Source organism: Ischnura elegans, chromosome 5 (genome assembly GCF_921293095.1).
Source record: "Ischnura elegans chromosome 5, ioIscEleg1.1, whole genome shotgun sequence".
NCBI lineage: Eukaryota > Metazoa > Arthropoda > Insecta > Odonata > Coenagrionidae > Ischnura > Ischnura elegans.
In genome coordinates this window covers 124,828,757-124,851,412 of record NC_060250.1, presented here as the reverse complement: position 1 = coordinate 124,851,412, position 22,656 = coordinate 124,828,757, and the positions used below count along the sequence as shown (strand labels likewise).

The 22,656-nt window shown below is 42.0% G+C and overlaps 1 protein-coding gene across 10 annotated transcripts in view; it reads right to left on the bottom strand.

Annotated features, from left to right (window-relative positions):
• Positions 1 to 22,656, bottom strand: part of LOC124159528 (rho GTPase-activating protein 23-like) — a 653,624-nt gene that overhangs the window by 64,938 nt on the left and 566,030 nt on the right. For 8 of the 10 annotated variants that reach the window (XM_046535407.1, XM_046535408.1, XM_046535399.1 and 5 more), the window contains 6 exons: positions 21,359 to 22,012; positions 20,324 to 20,705; positions 17,287 to 17,517; positions 13,466 to 13,798; positions 10,519 to 10,881; positions 2,084 to 2,212 (listed from right to left, as the gene is read on the bottom strand). In XM_046535407.1, coding sequence (XP_046391363.1) covers positions 2,084 to 2,212; positions 10,519 to 10,881; positions 13,466 to 13,798; positions 17,287 to 17,517; positions 20,324 to 20,705; positions 21,359 to 22,012 — 2,092 coding nt within the window. The remainder of the gene's footprint in view (positions 1 to 2,083; positions 2,213 to 10,518; positions 10,882 to 13,465; positions 13,799 to 17,286; positions 17,518 to 20,323; positions 20,706 to 21,358; positions 22,013 to 22,656) is intronic. The other 2 variants (XM_046535406.1, XM_046535405.1) reach the window with 2 other exon arrangements.

Genomic DNA, 22,656 nt, shown 5'->3' with positions numbered 1-22,656 from the left:
TTCACCTGGGAACCCTCGATCAGCACCCAAATGATCTACCCACTAGGTTTCCACGCTACCCCAAAATGAATTGATAAAAATAAAAAAAATGATAAAATTTGTTTACCGAAAACAAGTGATAATTTGATGACTGATTTCTGTCAACTGATCTAATTCGTTGATCGAAATTCTACAAAAATGTTTAGACCTTCTTTGAGTTTACTTGATGAAGCGTTTATCTATGCGAACCTAGTACAATTTTAGCACTAATACTAGTGCACTTTTATTTCCCCATAATGGCGAGAAAATATTTACAAGGAAATCTATAAAGTTATATGAGGATACTAAGGAAATTAAGAGGACCGAAATGATGTACCACTTTCGTTTCCAATTTTCTCGATGACTAAGTACCAAATAATGCCCAACGCCAAGGAACGCCCGAACTCATTTCATTCTCCATTGCATAATCACCTACACGTTTTCAACTCATAGATTTCACTTGAAACCATGATACTTTTACCTTCAATTGCACGTATTCACAGGTTTCTGAAGGAGTCGTAGTTTTTTGAAAAAAAATATTAATTTATTCGTCTACATTAATGTTGTCACCTTAAAAATAGTCCCCATTAGTTATAGATATTGAGCAATTGTGCCAGCGCTTCTTCCACTCCTCGAAACACTTATCAGACTCGATCTTTGGGATAGCCTTTACCTCTGTCTTTCAATGTCATCTATACTTGTAAAATGACTTTAAGATTCTCTTTATTTTGATGAATAGAACAAAGTCACACGGAGCCATGTCGGGCGGATATGGAGGCTGGAGCATCGTTACAGCATTATTTTGGCCAAAAATTCACGAACACGCAATGAAAAATGAGCCGAAAATCTCCGAGCTCAGAAAAAACACGTCTAACCTTATATATTCCCCTTCACCTTATATATTGCTCATCGCCTTCACTTATCACTTCAGTTTAGCAGAAAAAACGGCGAATACAAACTGACGTGAGTCTTTTAGAGGATAAGAAGAAGAAGAAGGATGTTTCGACCGAATCAGTTGCCCGGCAAAGACGAGAATAAACCTGTTCATTACGATGTGAACCGCAGATTCTGACGTGTGGTTCGCTCTAAGCCGGCTTGTGGTGCGCTGGCCATGACACCATCGACGACGGACGCCGAGGTTCCCCTATCCTTGAGACGATAAAGCCTTAAAGCTGATGACCAAGGCTCGGGTTACCTATAATGCGAACTTTTTACCACCCCATCGAGTTGAAGGAAAAAAGAGCGTAAATCTAGCAGCAGCAGGAGGATCGAGGAACGCTTCGAACACATCTTGCCGAGATGGGTAGTCGTCTATACACCGATGGCAAGCCGAACACTCGCCTTAACGAAATTACGTGCGCCAATCAATGTTTTAAGAGAAGAATAAAGAAGATTCCGAAGAGCTACCTCTTCGCAAAATAATACACTCCATTGCTAACATATAGGACACGAATTCTTTCCGGACAACAAAGGATCACGTAAAGGTACTTAATTACTCTACTAACTTAAAGGTACTCAATTGAAGATAATAAGCGCACCAATTGAAGATAATAAGCATACTTCTAGAAATTCAATACTAAATATTCTCAGTTGTATGCTTCCACTCATGTGTGGGCATTAAATTACATCATTAAACTTATGAAATATTATAGAAATATGATATTATCATACGTGATTTCCTAAATTGTTTGACTTGTTCAGAAATATTAAGTTTACTTGGCGAGAACTCTGGATATTCGCCCGCATTCTTTTATAAATTCTATGGCAAAATAATATCCGCCTGAAATATAGTTAATATTTTTCAGGATTAGAAACCGTGGGGTAGGATACTCCTTGAACAGCGGTCGGGTCATTTTCGACACATATTCCTAACTTTCAATTATTTGCCACACATGAAGAAATCTCAACGACCGTTGCTCGCTAAGGTAGGTATATAAGGTATCAACTTATTATACATGCACTACTATATCACTAAGGTATCCTGAAATGCATGCAATTTTAGGTGACGCGTAAGATTCAAGCTGTAAAAAAGAGTAAATTCACGTCCGTAAGGAGTTTTACTCACCGATTTGCGAGGCGGTCTTCTGCCTGCGAACGACCACTGGCGAGGAGCGTGAGGTCGCCGCCTGGAGTGTAGGAGAGGGTCTGTTGCTGGGATACTGCTGGCGGGGACTCGTCGACGAAGCGTCCAGGTCTGTACCAAGCCACAATGGAAGCGGAGAGAAAACCAACATGGATTAAGTTTAATAACATTCGCTCACTCACACCCGAAATTGCGATCCGTCAAAAGTATTGTCAAAAAATAGCAGGGGAAGAATAATTCCTCCAAATCATCAGCAATTCTCTCATTAATTGTAAAATAATAAAGACGCTTTTCATTGAGTAGCTGCCGTCATTAGAATTCTGGTTCGTTAGCTCATTCCTTCCATTGAGGAAAGGATTCGCTCTCAAGGGAGTGAAGAACAACGAACCACGCGAGAACAATGCGCGAGTCCATGGAATAGCTGAGAAGCGGTGACAAGTTCGGCGGGAGTCAGTGACGTCATCAGCTCATCAGCGAAAGGGTTAAGGTGGTCGATGCATAGGTATAAGTGGGCGATGCATCGAGAAACGGAGAAACACGAGACACCTTATTTTTTCAGCCTTATCATAATCAGTAATTTAAAAAAATGGTGCACGAGTGCATTGATGGGTATTGGTAGGGAGAGAGAGAGCGAGAGACCACAGAAGGAAGTCGTAGAATCGAGAATCGAAGCTTCCACCATTTTCATAAAAATATCAAAATAAACATTCTCACTGTACTTCCACTGCAAGCCATCAAAAAGGCTTCCGTCCTACATTTTCTGGAAAAAAAAACATTTGCAAATCATAATTTTTACTAATTTTGATATTTAATTTTGTTGTTTGTCGTCTGTAGAAAAACTTTTGACAATAATATTCACGAAAAGTATTTATTTTGGATCGCGCAGTCGCTGATATACCTCCTAAAATTATTGGGAAAGAAAGAGACCGCTGAAGGAAGAATCTAAATAGAGGAATAATTTCACTCGGAGAAATGGTGATAATATTATTGTTTTTAATGCAAGTAATATTGTCTTAAGTAAATGTGCCAAAAGAACTTCAGGAAAGCCCACCAGTCCATCATTGAAAATTAAACTCCGTAACTTTTAAAAGAACAGATTTTAAAAACACATCACCCGTGAAATGCAGTGGAGTATTTCAACTCGAAATTCTAAGTCTTTAGTTTCAAAAACTTTCTGTAATTTCGTGCGACAGAAACTTCTCATTTTGAAGTCCTGAGCTAAAATTATCCATATTTCAGAGAAAACGACTTTTTTCTCAAACGACTGCAACCCAACTTCCGCGGCAGATTGAATTGGCATCCTTTGAACGACAGACTAACCGTTAGGGAGGATACATTTCAATAAGCAGTAAAAAAGATTGCCCTTTGCTTAGAAACGGAGCTCATTTCTTCCATAATCTTTCAAATGGCTTTCCTTACCTTATTTTAGACCAGCCACTGGAGGAAATATTACATGAATTAAAACAAATATTAATACTTTTAATCAATCAGACAAATTTTTCAAACAATATCCATCATTATAACAAGAGATAGGAACCAATTTTAAACCCCAACTGTATGATATTCACCATATTACAGGGGAACTTTTAAATTTTACTCTAATCGAAAGATTTTATTTTACTGCGAGAAGAACCTTAACTACGATATGCACGATAAAATGTTCGGCTCCCCACGGGACGTGAATGGCAGATCATTGCTCGCATAAGAATGGGTGACTACATCAATGAACGTGGGTCTTCCATACCGCTCCCAACGGCGGCCAATCAAAAACAAAAACGTGCACATTAAAGACAGAATGACGCCTCCTATGTTGACCAGCCATAAAAAAGCAAGATTCGTCGTTTCGATTATTTACACCGCTTTACGCACAGTCTAACGGCAAAAAACAGTAAGCACTTACATTTTATGAACTAGAAAAGAAAAAAACTGGGCGCGCAAGCTCACTGAATAAACACGAGAAATACTAAAAAAATAATACTTCAACTGGGAAAATTATTTCATTGTTTTAAGATAAATACCAAGCTTAAGACCTCAAAGTTTCATGGGGAAACATTTTTAATGAGAATTAATTTTCCTCGAATCAAAAGATTTTTCACTTTCCGAAGCACTTCAAGTTATCGATGAGCGCCTCTACACCAAGACAACAGTGGCGTGAATGATGAATTACACATTGGGATGGCAATGCATCAATGCAGAACGTTGATCTTCACAAGCAAACTAAATGCAATCGATTTTAATTTCAAAAAAAGTACACTTAACAAAATTCAATAAAGCCTCCTCGGACCAGCAAGAACATTAGGCTTACTTATCGTCTCCACGATTTACACCCCATCTACGCTAATTACACATGCACTAAATGGGATTTGTTTCACAAACAACGGAATAAAGTCGAATACGCTGCACACGCAACCCCCCTGTCCACAGAAATCCATTTAATAAAATAAATAAAAGTAAATTTTAACGGGCAACAAGAGATTAGCGGATAGGAGAGAGAAATGGAGAGCTGCGTCAAACCAATCTTAGGATTGTTGACTAATGATGATGATTCATTGAATCATTTTCATGAGTAACACCTAGGTCAAAACTAAAAAAAATACTGTTCACCATCTCTATACGATAATTTTCCTCGACTGGGATCGTTACGTAAGAGTTTAAAGGAAAGGCTAGTGAAGAGTCCGATCTAGAAAGTAGCCCTTTCCGGTGCAGAAACGTGGACACTTAGGATGGAGGACTAGGGAAGACAGCAGGCGTTCGAAAAGTGGGTGCGGAGAAGAATGTAGAAGGTGAAGTGGACCAGGATGAGGAGGAGCGACATGGTGGGTGAGGAGATGCAGCTTTCAGATGAGTTACGTAGGAGACAAGAAGGCATGGATGGAGCCAGTGCTGAGATGTTGAAAGTGTTAGAGAGTAGAATGTTGGGTAAACGAGGGAGAGGAAGGAAGGTAATAGGATTTTTAGATAGACTTCTAAATACCCCTTGGAAACCTACCTTAATCGGTAGAATATTATAAAAAGATTTTTCCGCTGTACGATAATATGAGGAGACTCTTGATGTAAGAATATTTTTTTTAATCCACCATCATGACTCCTGGAACCAACCAGGAAAAGTCAAATTCAGCGTCTCCACGACTTACACCCCAGACACGGACACTACACTGACACAAAACTGGACTGATAAAAAATATTTAAAAATAAACACTGAAACATGTAAGACACCACGGCAGACGCAAGGGCATTACGGGGACTGTGATTCGATTCGGAGGTGAGCACGAGGCGCAGGGAGCCGACGACCCCTGGGTCTCTCTGGCTGAAATTAATCCCGGGTCGGAGATCTGTGCGTAGCGGGGATCGATGTCCCGCACTGGCAATCCCACTCACTCAGACAGACAGACTGGCGACCTGCTCGCTCTCCTTCCAGGCCGCGCCGACATCTCTCCCAAAGGAACGCGAAGAAAAAATGAAAAGAGAAACGAGGCTGGCGGAGTTTTCATTTTTTGTCAGCGAAATGCGAAGCACGCGCATTAATAAGGGGAAAAAATAATAATAAACGCTCTCCGAACGACTCGTTAAGGGGACTGCGTCGCGCCCGACGAAAACAGGGAAAGGGAGCGGGAGGGAGAGGAGGCCGCCCGCTCCCATGCGACCCGCCCCGCACTCCAAGCCAAGAGTGTTTGCCCTAAAAAAAACACTGAAATAATAAAATCTAAAATAAACTTTGAAAAAAAAAACGAGAATCAAAAATGAAAACGAACGCGCTGCGTTTTTCACTTTTTTTTTTAAATCGAGAGTGAGGTTTAATACGCGAGCGGAGGAAGGAAAAGGTGGAGGGAGAGGGTGGGGTTGAGGAGGGCAGGCACAAACCACTACAAGTTCGACCCGATTGGTCAAACCGCGCGTCCTTGTCGCGGCACGCAGATCGTTACGATTTTTTTCAGCCACTCACAGAGTCGCTTGAGAGGAAAGTTCGCGAGAGGCGGTGGGAGAGGGGGGGGGGCTTCAATCTGTGGGCTCAATCATGATGGACATGGCGCGTTAACAGCTCTACGAGTAGCGAGTGGACATTACGAGGGCGATGTGCGTAAGTACAGTGGCGTAACTATGAGGGGGATGAGGAGATAGATCCTCTAGTTTTGACATCAAATAACTGCATCTGCTTAAAGTTTAATTTTTAGGGCCAAAATGATGTAAAATGTATTTCCAAGCATGCCATTTTTCAAAAATTTTCCCGGTTGCCTGGGGTGTTTCCACCCCAAGCCATCTCATTCCCCCCAAAGCATATTCCTGGTTACGCCACTGCACAAGCATGGACATCTCCCAAATTTTACATTTCAATGAATGTGTTCCTTAAGCACTAAGGCATAAGGATTATTTTAGTTTATCTTGAAAGTCGGTCAACAAAATAGAATTTAGTTCTTCGCCAACGTTTCGACGATAAGACTCTCATAATCTGGATTTGGAGCATAATAAGAAAACTCGGTTTGATATGAAAAATAGTTGATATTTCCTTCGAGTTTCCAAGCCCAGAGGAAATGTAGAAACGTCGGCAAAGATCCAAATACTCTTTTATTGACCAACTCTCAAGATAAACTAAAAACAATGAAGACACCATTTTGTTCTTTTAAACCGAGCTCACAATTATTCAGTCACTCACTCAGTGATTCAATCCGATGGTTGGTTGGGATGGGCGAAGTAAAAGCTCACCCCGTCCTAAGGCGCAGGCGTGAGCAAAGAGGAGCCTATCCCTGGGAAACCTCGCGCCACGATGGTTTCACCCAAGATTTGAACCCAGGATATTTCGATCAAAAGCCAAGCGTCTCAACCATTTGCTAAACACCCTCCCTTATAATGATTACGGTGACAGAATGGATTCAATACCCATTTCTCCCCTCCACAGTTCCTACCCTAATATTTAGGGCTTCTTTCACGACAGATCTTGTTGTTGTTCTCCCATTGGTCCGTTGCTGTAATTTCCACCTGTGTTCTAGGGGTCACGGTTTAAGTCGCCTATAACCTGCTATCTGAATCGATTCTTCCATTATTATAGGGTAATATCCGATATATTTCACAGTTTTCTTGGCTCCGTCAAAGTTAAGTCAGGTCCTGGGGGTCCAGGCGAGCGCTGATGCAGCATACAGCTTCAATGGACTATTATTTTCTGCTCTCCGGTGATCCTGCATTCGCAATTTCAAGTCATTTAATTCTATTCAAGCTGGAAAGAGGTTCCACACCACGTTGGCGTAAACTATGAACAGGAGCTTTCGATCTGAAGACGCTGGCAATAGTGAGAGCGGAACTGTTATCATTACCACAGAATCCGACGCGGTAGCACCCGAAAAAAGAAAAAGGAATGACGAGGGTCAACAGGCGACGGAACCAGGAGGAGCGCAGCAGAGGACACACACTCCGCGCCCCGCACTTCATCCTTTTTCTGACTTCGCGGCGCGCCCACGAGAGAGGAACAAGTGAAGGCGGCGGGAGGGCACACAATTTGCGCCCTCGTCCACCTTGGGACGTCCGAGAGTCACTGCGCAGGGGGGGTGGGGGGGGGCGTGAAATTGGGAGCAGGGGAGAAGTGGAAGAAGAGAAGCCGCGACATCATAATGGCGGTGCGTGATTAGATCGTATTCACGTGAGAGAGAGAGGAAAAAAGAGAAAGATCGTCGCAATCCTCGGTGGCCATCGGGGCGGGACTTTTTGTTTCTCTTTTTTTGGCAAGTACGCTTACTTCGGAAGGTTTGAAAAGTTGTCTGCAGCGTTGCACCACCACGGACCCAACCGGTTGCACTCGCCCGGCACGCTTTTCACGAATGAATCGGTTGGGATACAGGGCGGAGACAAATTGTGTCACGAAATTTTAACCCTGGAGGGGCGATGCCAGTAGGAACCAAAATTACTAATGATATTAAGGTCGAAAACGCACCATTGATCTCTGCATTTCTTCAGGGTTTTCTTCCGCGTCAGCTTGTTCGTAGACAGCAGTTTCGCTGGCTATCCTGCCAGCGTCTTCGGGTCGAAGGTGTCGGCAGTTGGTTTCTGCCTCGCTTATATCCCGTAGGCTGGATGTGAGCTGCTCTGTGATTGGCTGTATTGTTTGCAATATTGTGTTGGCTGCACAGCCAATCACAGAGTAGCTCCCATCCAGCCTACGGGATATAAGCGAGGTAGAAACCAACTGCCGACACCTTCGACCTGAAGACGCTGGCAGGATAGCCAGCGAAACTGTTGTCTACAAACAAGCTGACGCGGAAGAAAACCCTGAAGAAATGCAGAGATCAAACCATCGCCGCGGAAACCTACGTTCTAACGCACCATTGTTAAACTACAGAAACTTTGAGCGCTTCGGTTGACCGCGAGTTTACCCTGTTGCCTGCATGTTGCATGAATTTATGGAAGTAAAATTTATATTATTAGTTTTCAAACCATCAAATATATACTAAAGACGGCAAACGCTTTTCACTGTTTCCAGGCGGATGAAGAACCAGGGTAGGCAAAATAACACATCATGGTTAAAAACATGCACCAAGCAGAAAGATTTAGTTACTTCGATTAACATATAACAGATAACTCTATGAGTAGTTATTGAAGCTAGAAAGTGATGAGATGGAATTCTAAAAGCGAAAAGTTTTGATTAGTGATTAATAAATGACAGAAAAAAGAACATTTCTTTGATACGGGTAAAATTTTTGTAGTTATACACGAAAACATACTCAATATTGATGCAGGTGTTTGGTTTAAAATTTGAGTCACATCGTGGTACCACAGATAAAACCATTGTTCCATCCGACCCAGCCGTTTTGTGCATATGACAGTCATTAGCCGTAAGTACTAATTGGTAAAGATAGAGAAACCACAGAAAACACTATGTGAGCTCTTAATACAATAATTATACATCATTTGAGTCTCGGTTTTCGGGCGTTCCTCCGCGTTGGGAACACACGAAAGCCGAGACTCATACGGAGAAACGCCGCGGAACCCTTAAGATCTAATTATACATCATAATTAACCCTTAACCACGCAGGTGAGACCACGTCAGCATATCGATGAATTACGGGGGTATAGACAACTGTATTCCTTAACATCCTTCGACGCAATTATCTGATTTCTGTTTCTAAAACCAAGTTGCCAAAATCATTTGTACCTGCACAAGAAGAACTTGACCATTTCGAAGTCAGCAAAAATAGGCAAGTAATAAATTAAGAATTAAAATCATTAGCCTATAAAAAAATTAAAATAAATATTTAAAATAAAAAATTAGGACATCAAAATAGCATAAAATAAGGTGGAAATATGAAAAGAAAGGGATGAACTATAGGTAGTTAGTTGAGGTGATAAAGAAGTGGATAATTTTGTTTTTGTCGTTTCCCCTGAAATGAGAGACGGACAGGGAGGTAGTGAAACAGAGGGAAGTATCAGAGGCATGGAGCACAGAGAGCTGATTTCGCGCTTAAGTCGAGTTAATCTAATGATAAAAGTATACGCGGTATGCGCATGAAACAACAGGCCTAGGGTGAAGTAGGCAAGCCAACATGAAGGCTGCAATCCTGGCACGGGTCAAGGCTTACGGCAACAAAATAGCGCACTAAGCTTCAAAGAGCGTTTTCCCAGGTAGGAATTGAGCAAAGCCGAGACAAGTGGTGACCTGAATGCATGAAACCCGCGAAACGAGGTATGATCAGAAAATAACGGCAATTTACAAATTTTGCTGATTTGGAGAGTCCGATTGTCAAAAGCTCTTTTTATTATGTTGGGATACACACCCCTGAAGTATGATATAATTTTCAGCTGTATTCATTGTTTACTTTGTCTGCGGCAGCCGATAAGGGTTGGACAGGCTATGAGCTAGGGCGATTTTCGTTTGGTAAAACAAATGGATCAAAGAATGATTTCAAAGCAAAGAATGATCAAGCGTATCAAACGAATAAGTGTAAAAAGGGTGCGATAAACACACATCGTACCCAGTGCACTGGTGTAGCCAGGAATTTCGTCCGGGGAGGTCCAAAACCAGGGGGGGAGGAATTTTGAAAAACACAATATAATTTTTTGAACTATTTAAAAAAAATTTCATAACCGAAAACACTTCGTTTTTCAAAGAAATCTTTTGTAAATTCATCATTTTTCAATATTTTTTCCTTTATGCTGAAGCATAGTAACTGTGTTTTTTATATTTCCGGGGATGGTGGGGGTCCAGACCACCTACCCCCCCACCAGCTACGCCACTGCTCGTATCAATGTTACCAACATGAGGAATCGAAATGGGGATACATTACTTCCACGGCGCAGATAAGCTTTCTGTGCTCTTTATATTATTTTTCTGCCACTGTCAGAGAGGTAGGCAGGCAGAGGAGTGTCAGGAGAAGAGTGAAGGATGAAGAGAGAGAGAGAGATGAAGGGGGAAAGAAAAGAGTGGGGGCGCTGACCTTCTGGGGTGGTGGCTGTGAGGAAGTGGACGGGGAAGGCGGCGCTGGCGGCGGCGTCCTCGGTGGGCGTGGAGGCGGGGGCGGCGGTGGCCGAGGGGAAGGACGTCGGGGTGCCTGCCGTCGTGGAGGAGTCCTCTCCCCCTCCGGCCTCCTCATCCTCGGGCGTGGCCAACTGCTGCTGGTATTGCTCCGCGGGGCGGATGGGGTGGGGGATGTCGAGGTGCGTGGGGCGGAGGGCCCCCTGGGGCTTCCGCTTGGCCTGCGTGGCACCCTCGCCTGAAGAGCGAGGCCTCCGACCCGCCGACGCCCGCCACTCCCCTTCGTCGTCCGTGGACTCTTCTCCTTGCATCGCGTAGTCTCCGGCTGTGTCGGACACAACCGAGATAATGCACGGGGGTGCGGGGTCGGTGGGTGAATGGGTACGAGGGGGAAACAAAAGCCAAACGATAAAAACATAAAAAATAATATAAAAAAACTTTTCAAAGAAGAAAAAAATAAAAGAAGGACACGATGCGTTTCTTTTTACGCCAAGGAAGGAAATGTGGTCAGGTCCGTTGGGATTAAGAAAAGGTCGAGCCTGAGTTGCGATGCCATATTCTTCGCAATATAGCAGGCCAAAGCGTGAAATCTATTGTGAATGACTAAATAAGTCGTTCTGAAGAGTGTTTCCAACGAATTGTGCTCTCACTAAAGCATGCCAGCTTTCCGCATTGAATATATCATAAAATCATTTATACACATTTCGATTCCGAAACCTGGTCCAAAGCTGAAGACTACCCAATAAAAGCACTAGACTAAATGACGACTCCTTTTTTAGCGGGAGGACACAACTTTATTTTTCAAACTGTCAAAAATAAAGCTAAAGCACCTGTTTAAAGATGATAATGTACTTTATCATCGCTGATACAGGAAAAGTAAGGAGATATTCGGAAAAACTGCCATTCACAGCCAAAAACACGCTATCACAAAAAACCTAATTAAAAAAAACCAACGTGCATGAATGGTACGCAAGTTGCATCATACAGGTGCAATCACAATTATAACAAACTGTAATTCTCTTTGGAAAACTACCCATCTTCTACTTTTTGAATATCGACTTTTTAACTCAGAGGAAACCTAAAATGAAAAAAGTTAGAAACTTCGGGCAGGAAATGTGACAAAATGGGAAAGATAATGATATTTACAAGATGATATTTACAACGGTAGTAAATCACCAAACTCTGACTATGATAAATGCGTATGATATTTACTTCGTAAAATTGGCCAAGAAAATTGCATTATTTGTACAACGGTGAATCAGATGTAATTCACAAATTAACTTACTAAAACACGATCATAAACGTTGGTGCCACCGTTTACAAGGCGTTAGTGAATCACCATGCAAATAGCCAGCTAATGAATGGGTTTTAGGAGAAAACTGTGGGTATTCAAACATGTAGGGATGACAAATCCGGTGCTTAGCAAGACTTGGTAAACAAAACACGACCAGAAAGGAAAGACTTCATGCATAACAACTCACTCACAACCTAACACTGGAGCCTAACGCTAAGGCATATACGTAGTCCATCAATTCTACGAAGGGTTACGGACACTGACAGCCGAAAGCATTTAGTCGACAATGCCCCCAGTTTAGTAAAGAGGATGTTGAGAGTTGAGAGAGAGTTAAATACAGAAATAATACTTTTATCTCCATCAATCACGACACAAAGAAACGATTTCGATGACAGTCGACGGCGGAATTACATTGGAATAATTTCACAACGAGAGCATTGCTTTTAGATGTATAGTTATATCATTCCCTATACCAACAAGAACGCAGACCACATTTGAGATCGTGCAATCTCAAAAGAAAATTATAAATGCAAAATAAAATAATAAGACAACTAAAAAATACAAAAATAAAACCAATTCTGATGATGATATAGTGGTGGTGGACTTAGGATGTCCTTTCAATGGTACACGTCGGCGAACAACATCGCTTCAAGGGAGCTAGGCTGAAGAAGTACGCATTAGGGAAGTTCTCACTCCGCTAAGTGAGCACGTAACGGCGAAGACACGTGTACCAATGATGATCACCGAGAAACGGTGTTCAACTCCGTAAATTTCAGAGAACGTGAAGCTTTTTCTCCGAGGCTATTTTCTCCCAAAATTTCACGTGGAATTCCTATTTTCTTTCCTCAACTCCCGAGTGACAAATATATTTTGGTAAGGTAATAACTGTCTTTCGTTAACAGCATGTTAATGCCGGCGGTGGACTTCTCTCCTAAGCTACCTACTTACCTGTCATAACACCTTTTAGAGACGTTGTTTAGAGAGCAAGACAGACTAAAAATAAACTTGACGATGAAGACCGGCTGATTTTGGGACTGCTGAGCAGACTCCTATCATTTCTGACCAAGTATAAAACTCCAGCACATAGCAGGTCATTCTTTGCATCAGATCTCGGTAGCAGGAAATAATATTCATGAGGTCCTTATTTTCAGCGCACTGAGGGAGCAGTAAACAATAGTTCTTAGTCCTTCGGTATTAACTTAGGACCATGCTATCCTTGCTATCATTGAAGATGAGATGCTGAAGACGGTGGGAGTAAACGGCTAACCTTGTTACAAATAAGACACTTCATACTCTTTTTTCAACCAATGACATAATGTACATGGATACTTGTGGAAATTAAATAGGTTTTTTGTTGGCAACTATGATCTTAGGTCCAGGAGCCTCCATATCTTCTTCCGACAATTCGATAAAGAATTTGCCCACCATCTTCATGGATTCAGGAATCCAATTCCTGAGATTTCAGGAACTGGATTCCAGAATCCCTGAAGATGATAGGCATGTTGCTAATCGAAACAGAGGAAGGAGATATGGAGGACCTTACCCAGTGCGAGACCCGAGTAATCTTCACTGACACTCATCGCCGGGGAAATAAACGGAGTGAATTTCTACTCACCGTGGATGGGCTTCTTGACTGCCGCGAGGTACGAGTGCTGCCGGACCAATCGCCTGCCGGCCGTGGGCGAGGAGTCGTCGCCCGGGGGCTGAGACTCGCCCTGTGACCCCGATCGCCACGAGTCCGGGGACTGGATCTGCGGAGGGGTCTGCTGGTGCTGCCCCGCGGCCGGGGGTGTCTGCTGTTGGTGTCCCGCCGGCTGGTGCTCCCCTGGCGAGAGCGAGTGGTGCTTGTGCACCCAGGCCGTGGTGGCTCCGGCTGCCCACGAGTCGTCCGCAGAGTTCGACCTCGACCTTCGCCTCGGGTCGGATGGGGACTGCGCCGACGGCGGCTCTGCAATCCGAAACGACACCCATGAACATAAACGTGCAAACGAATGGAGGAGAGCATTTCCTTTGAACTCTTCTTCCCAGGCACCAGGTCAAAGGAAGGGTCTTACTTATCGGTACTATCTGGGGAAGGCCTGATCATCTCCCAGTGACAATCCCCCGTAAAACCAGCAATAACTTCCTTCATAATAATTTCCTTACCTCCACCACCACCATGTAGGTAGATATAAAATTGAATTTTGTCAGTCTGTCCAACTGGAGACCCAGTTAACCATTCTACAAGGGTATAATAGTTATTTCTCTAAATAAACACGATTCCCATCAAGCCACCACTTTGGTGTGTCGCAGGGGGTGAGTATTTTTTTCCAAAAACAAGTTGGTGCAACGACAACTTCGCGTGAAATTACGTGGCAGTAGTTAGTTGTCACGACAACCTTCAGAAGGCTCACCATATTATCTTTCGATACACCCTGTATACAAATTACAGTATTCGGGTAAAAATTCTTAAAAATTAGTAAATATTTGTTTCAAATCACTCAAAATTTACAATTTCCCCAAAAATTTATCCATCAGCTTGCGCCTCTCGATAGGCAGGTAAACTTAGTGGAGTCCCTCTCAGCCCTACCTCAGGGCATGATGTTTTTCTCTTGGACTAATATGATCTTTTCATAGTTTCTTTTGCAGAGACGACTCAATCTCCACGTATAACCTGTAAAATTTCGCATTATAGAAAATGAAAAATTTATACATTCTTCCAAATCTTTTCTTTCCTTCCCTCCCACAAAAAAATCCAGGGTTCCATGACACTGCTCCAAGAAATCGAAATGTTGAAAGTGATAAAGCCTTTGACCCAGTGTAACACCTGAGACACGTTATTGAATACCATCGGGAAATCACAACATCTCATACCTTCGGTACTCACCTTTTAGGAATGCTTAAAAAAACTTCCCTTCAAAATTTATTCTTCGAATTGACTTCATAACACAGAATAAAGCATCAATGAAATGCGCTCACCTGCACACGAAGACCATTTACATACAAACACATTAATTGATACAAATAAGAAAATTTACTCTTTCCAACGCAAATGGGGTGAAATTTGTACATTTCATGCAGAAACACGCCACTAAAGACTATTCAAAATCTAGTTACAATTTCAATCCAAACATACGCAAACGTAAATGATATGTAAAGGAAGGGATAAGGAACAATCGTGCACTTTATTAGGTACACACAATCGGAGGAATGGTGAAGTAACTCAAGGCATATTTATTTGGAAACAATACATTCCTATGGAAGTGCAATAAGTGATTAATTACAAATCTACCGACAGTTGAAACACTGAAGAAATCGGTTAGAGATAAGGCACTCATACGAATGACGATATTCTGAGAAGGAGGCGTATTGGTCAAAATTGTGGAGATCCAGCGATAGCATAGCAACAGTGAAAGCTGAATACATCTCAAACAATAAAATGAAGAATGAAAAAAGCTTAAGGACAATGGAGGCATATGCAGAGAGACATTTATACAGGCTCCCTAATCACGGCTATCCGCTAAATTATGAAGGGAAATGCATGAACGGGGAATTCTGCACAATGCTACAACACAGTACTCAACAAATTTAAGTCCGGTTTCTTATTAAAGAAATTCCTCGCGATAAAACATTATCTTTGCACCTTACGTAAAGGAATGGCAAGTGGGAATAAAATATGGAATGTACAATATGCATGCGTGATTCGATAATCAAACAAAATAAACTACGGACGGAACTAAAACTTGACATCGATGATTCGCACCTTTTGCGGTGTAGGTATATTTACAGGCCAGGGAATTAGTCACAAAAAATAATTTATTTTACATTTATGGGGTACTTGATAACCCCTTTAATTAAGTACCTACATCTGGATATTTAAGAACATATAAAAATACATAAACGCTGAATATTTGCCATAAAGAAGTCTTTAATCAAACTGATTTACTAGTAGATGAGAGGAAGCGAAAGTTTATGCACGTCACCAAAACAGAAAATACTTCCATGATGTGAAAATAATACGTACTTATAAATATTGACCTATCACACAGCTAGGTAACATCTAAAAGCGGAAATTAAATTGAAGCTCGATAAGAACACGTAAAAGACATATAATAGGTGCGTAAGCGGTAAAAAACAGTGAGATTGTGATGCCCAGGATAGGAAATATTTAGAATCGAGAAAACGGAGCACTGATAACTGAGGTAGGCAGAGGGATGTTGCAAGCCCATCAAATATTTAATTAAGAAAAGACACATTGCAAAAGATTTTTGCACGAAGATACTTTTCCAAAAAAGTGATTTAGACAAAAAATATTTAATTTATATAGACAACGCAAGTATTAAAACACGCATTTACCAGACTTTCGTTCTATATTTTTTAAATTTTACGAATCTCTATCGGAAAATTATGAATTTGCGAGATCGCTGTTAATCTTGTAAATGAATTGGAAATTTCATCAAACTGCACGGAAGTTTAGCATTAATTGCTTATTCTGTGGAAGATAAACGTAGCGCTGAAGACAGCACAATGATGTCTCACGGCAGCAATGAATCCGACTTGCTCGACTGAAAACGATTGCTCCCTCTGAGTTTTTTTTTCATTGCCTGCGCAAAGCAGATGAGCGCGCTTGGAGATAAGATAGATCAGAGATGAAATGCGTACCAAATCGCTGTGTATAAAGCTGTAAACTTCCCAATTGCTATGGATTACGCAAAATACAGGATCTCCAGAATCGTTAAAGAATTTTACGATGTGCTCATTTTATTACAGCATTTTTATTTAGCGACAATGTGAAAGCAGTTTCGTATTTGTCATTAGATATTGGAATTATCAACACAAGCCAAGAAATTCACTCCTATAATAAACTTTAAATTTATCTCTTCTCAAGCAACATATTTAATCCACAATTTCAGCTATGAAGTAATGAAGATGAAAAAGTATACACTCGGTTTATAATGAAACGGACACTTACGGATGCAAATGAAATACCTTACCCACAAATATTGAAACGCTTTGACAGCACGGGTCTATGCAAAGGGTACGTTCGAGATTGAGCCCACTTAAGCCAAGCCAAGAATCGCAAAAAACAGAGGCTGCCGATGAAAATGGAATAGTGTAGTTCTTCAAATTACGAGTGAAATCTCAGAAGCAGTTCAAATGAATTAAATCAGCCTTATATCATATGTCGCTAGAGAATATCAGAAAATTTTAGTTAAAAGAGTCGGAGGTATATTATTGCGAGATATTTCACTCGAATAAACGAAATTTTAATGCGTAATTATTCGGAGATTTGAACAGACGCAGCTCGACGGCTCCCAGTTGACGTGGGATTGCGGAGAGAGTTAATGCAAACAAAGCAGACGGAGGAACACACACGAGATGATAGGGGGTGTGGCGGAAGAGATTGTTAGAGAAGGGGGTTGAGGGGGGCGCGGAGACACAGCCAAGGGGTGGTACCTTCTTCAGGGGTGGGCGGTTGCTGTTCGAAGAAGAATCCCGGGGGCTCGCAATGCAGCCAGCCCCCTCCCACTGGGGTCAACCTGTTGCCGACGAAGGCGGCGGGCAGTGACGCTGGCTTCGGAGACGGAGTGCGGGGCGCGGGGGACGGGGGGCAGGGCGGTGGAGGCCCACGGCCTGCCCCCGACACGTCCCCGTTGCTGCTGGAGGCACTGTTGACGTGGCGAGTACCTGTGGGGCGGGCGGTTGGGTGGAGGAGGGCAAAACGCGTCAAATGGGTCCCAGTCAAATGAGCCAGCAGAACTCGAGCCAAAGCAGGAAGGAACACTCAGGCAAGGGGACAATACGTAGAAGAGGCCCCAGGCTATGCATCGTAGAAGATTGATCATAGGTTGCCACTTCTGGCGCGTTACAGTCGGTTTTCAAAATTTCCACCGCGTGGCAGTGAGTGCAGAGAGATCCATTCATTCTCACTATTTACGAAAGTATTTTCATTCTAACGGAATAGAAAGAAAAATTTAAAGAAAATGAGAGATGGCATTTCTCCACAAATTTATTTAATAATGTAAGATGCGTTTCAACCCTCGGGTCATTCTCAAGTACAAAGTGAGGTCAGGTTATTATCAAGCACACAATGTATCCATTTCTTTAAATCAGGATGCTATTTCACTCCTTCTCGCCTGCCTTACAAATTTTAATTTCATCGGAAATGAAAAGTTAGAATTTCGGAAAATTGCATCATCAAGAATATAAATGTCATTCAACATCCCACATTAAAGCTTATTTCAAAGTGGAATTCGGATCGCTCTGCTAGTCGATGCCGCGATTTTCTACTTTTGTAAACCAATTGAAATGTGACATAGCTGACAGCACATATAATGGCTGACCGGAAAATCCTCCACTGACCGTTTAATCATGAGTCACTCCATAAAAGATGGTGTCAGGTGGTGAGGCGTATCTCTCAGTTTAAAAATAAAACACTTACAATTTTATCCTGTACCTTATTTTAGCGCTCACTACCGCCTTCCAAGATCTTCATATTGCTGCCAAGTGATGATTAAAAGAAATATGAACCTAACTCATTGCACTAATATAAAGGCATGGGCCCCGGTCTTAACCAATGAATGAAAATATTGCCTCTTTCATTAATAAGCGAACAACTAATAATCCCGAAAATGGATTACACTAGACCATCTAATCACTGTAGAAATCTAAAAACAAAAACTACTAAACTTGCTGATAAATACCCTTTGCCATTTTTTGGTATGCAGAAAATAAAACACCCAGTTTCCAATCATACATCCAAACCTATGGTCCTCTGATGCACACATCATTCACACACTGGGTAGAACCTACACCGGCGGCTTTGTTGTGTTTACTTGGCTCGACCCAGATAACTTTGGTTGAATTGACAACTTAAAAATCACATTTGGAGAAAGAAAATGATCGCTGAAATAAATTCTGATTGAATTCATAGGCTGCGGTTGCCAACTAAACATCAAATTTTTTACATGAAAAATTCAAGAGTCAATGACATTGGATGGTAATTTACAGAGTTTAGAGAAAATAACTGTGGGAATAATTTTCCTGGCCTCTGAAAACTAGGGACTAAACCAAGTGACAGGATATATATATACAGTTGAACATATTTCTCTACACATGAAAAATATTTACGACTGTACAAAGTCAATTCACAATGAACTGAAATAAGTCATGTTGGATGAGGTGTATCACAGGTTAATTTTAAGTAGAGTACATTTAAATCAAGGAGGGTTGTCACTTTTAAATTATCTAAAGGTAATAAATTTTCTAAGAACATATCTCACTTACATATCACTAATTTCAATGGGGATGAGTATGTTACATTACTAATAGCATATGATGAATACTTAACTTTAGAAAGGGAATAACTATTTAGTAAGTAAAGCTATTCTATTCCTAAACTTGGTAATACAAGTATAATGATCATGAAAAAATTATTACTCCAATCCTCAGGGAAGGTAGATACAGGCTGACTTTCTTTTAAGTTCAACAAGTGAGACATGCAGGTCAAAGATTGGAAAATACTAAATGAAATCAATACTTGAGCCACAAATGGAAGTACTAACAGGAGAACATGTGTTGTAATTCACTTTACAAACCAACACTCCCAGAAGAGTTTTTTCGGATTCATGTATTTTCATAACTAATTGGGGAAATTTCAAATTTAAATTAGAATTTTCATCAAACAGATTTCTTGATAGGTCCTTATTCAAGCAGTGGGGAAGTCAAATTATCCCAGGCAGATATGCAGAGAAAACTGTGAGAGACATTGTAATTTGAAAACCATGGTCCACGACAGGAGTGCATCCATAAATATTACTGGGGAAGCCAAAAACAAGGGATACCAAGTGACGGAAATAGTAGGATAAAAATTTATTCAGTTAGCTTTTCTTAAGCCACTCTCTTGAATTCGTCCTCAAAGATGAAATTCATTTTCAGAACTTGCAAGAATCCAGTTCCAATGAAAAGGAGGCAGGAATAACTTTCCACAACATTGGTATGAGATCAGTCCACTCTCCAATAATATCAGCCACAAAGAGTAGAAGGTGGAGGAATGTAGGCAAGACAGAAGGAGAGAAAATTGCGGAGAATGATGAATACTGCCATTCCTATTAATTCCACTCAATGATAAAATTGGAACCTTTATAAATGAAAGCTTATAAAAAATAATTAACTTAAGATTCCAGATACAATTACAATAAACTAAAGTTCATTTTCATAAAATTCAATGTTAAATACTTCTAGTAAAATACAACTATGTAATGCTGCCAAAAGGTGTCCCTGACTTTCTACCTCAAGGTTTAAATCAGTCGAAAAGGATAACATTGTATCTATTCTGTGTACTGAATAAGTGAAGGTGGTCTCACATAGTGTATGCCTTGGTGCTAAGTAAAACTTCACAAACAATTTTTTTAGATAATATGTAATTGTGCATTTTTATATTCAATGACGTGTAACGAACAATAGTTACTGTACATTACACTATCTCTCTCACCTGGACTGTCGAAGGACCTGCTCTCCTTCCCTCCTCTGTATTCAAATTCCCTCTTCCTGACTGCAACGTTTGGCACGCTCTTCTTTGCCGACAACCTCGACAGCTCGCTTCGGTAGAAGTTGGTCTTATCCACAACAGCCCCACCCTCGTCCGGCACCTCCCCGGTCTCAAACTGCCTCGCCCTGCGGGATACAATCTGCAGGGCTGGCGGCGGAGACTGAGGTGGCGTGGCGGAACCCAATGCACCCTGCGCCGAGGGCAGATTCTCTGTTATCCTGCTCAGTGTTGTCACAAATGCCTTAGCAGAGTGCCTCTGTCTCGCGGCCGTTGAGTTGAGAGCTGCCTGCTGTTGAGCACAGTCAGGGCCATCAACACCACTTCCCTACAAAAGGAATAATTACGAAATTAGAAACTCATTCATTGCTGTCAGAGTAATGGCTCCAAATGGGTAGAAATTAATATCCTTGTTATTTTTTTAAATAAAAAATACAATAAAATGCAGATGGGACAATCAAATGCACTAATTGTAAAAATAATTCAATGCAACACAATTTGAAAGTGGCCTTCAAAATCATAACAAAATATGAGATTCACAATACATATTTCGATAAATTGAAAAAATTCACCTCCTCGGTGCCTTTAAATGAGTATCTATGATATTCAAATAATAAATTATTCAACTAAACTCAACTGTACTGAATTAGTAAAGTAAACTTAACTATAATACAAGTTATTGATAGGGCAAATTAGAGCTGGGCATTCAAAAAGTACTAAATGCTAATAATTTAAATACTTTTTATTTCGAATGAGTGCATGAGTAATGTCATCAGATTTCAAAAGATTAGGGGGATTTTAAGAAACACTGCCTATGAAATCACCTTTGATATCCTGAATGTATGCAACCTACAGAAAACCATAGAGATCCTGATTCGATGCAACCAGCTTCACATTCTAGCGAATAGGTAAGGTGATTCATACCAACAGAAGTGAATTGAATAGAAGATGTGCTGTCCGTGCAGTTTGATTGATTCTCACCTTCGCATTCTTGCTCCGGGGAACGACGGATGGGGAGGTGGGTTTGGAGGGCGAGCCCGGGGAGTCGCTCAACTCTCCGCCGCCGTTCTGCTGGCTGGGCGGCCAGGGGGGTCGCGTAAACTTCTGCGGGTGCGCGTAGAACTCCCTGGGGATGGGCGCGGAGGGTTGCGGCAGCCAGATGGGCTGCGTCGGCCTCCGCAGGAACTCCTCCTTCTGCTCGAAGCTCTTCCGGATGCGCCGCATCACGGAGTCCGCGACGGCGGAGTCGTCTTCGTCTTCGGTGTAGGGCGAGGGGGCGGCGGGGGGCGCGTCGCATCGCATGGCGGGGGCGTGCGGGGGGAGGGAGGCGGTGGAATCGCGGCGGCGGGGGTCCAGGGGGCAGAAGGGGGGCCCGCCGCCGTACGAGGAGGTGGGCAGGGAGTGGAGGGAGCCGTTGGAGTCGTGCGCCAGGGTGCTGCTCTCCGAATCGGCGGCGCCGCTGCCCTCGCTGCAAAACGAGGGCGGCGAGTGGGGGGCGAGGGGCCTGAAGGGGCCGCCCCCGCCCCCGCCGGGGGGCAAGGAGGCCCTCAGGCCCGCCCCCGTCGACGACTCCGTCGAGGTTGACCAGCCGGAACCCCCGCTGGCCCTCCTGCGGTGATCCTCCGAATCACCAACCTGCACACACAAGACGACGGTTAATTAAGGGAGACATAGCACGCATCACTACACTCTTTTTCTCACGTGTCACTAGTGTATAATTAAAGCTATCATCTCGAAATTTTCAGAGCTAACCCTTGCAGCAATTTTCCTGAGGTAATAAAATTTTGACTCAACATTTTCTCGGAAATAAGATTCTATATTTGAAATACTAAGAACTAATATTTGAGAAAGGGTAAATATTGAAAAAAATTCGATATTTACGCCCTAAAAATTTCAAAATACATTAATGTATGAACGAGTAATGCCCTCAGAAGAAAGACAAAAGAGTGATGCATCCTCTTAACAGAGTTATATCACATATCCAAACGGTGGTTAGCGGGCCAGGGGCGTGAGCCTCAAAACCCCTTGATATATTTGGTCGACACAGTCTTAAATATATTTCTATTCCAAATGACCTCTCTGTCCCCACGAGTTTTTTTTTGCTACAGTCTTGCATGATGACATGCATTTCTACCGAATAATATTCGCAACATATTCCCACACTGCAATAGGTTAAAGAACTCATAGGTGGCAGACCTATCAGAAAGCATACCGTCAGTCATTTTCAACGATTTAATATAATAATCAAGTAGAAGTCCCGAATTGTTCCTTGAAAAACC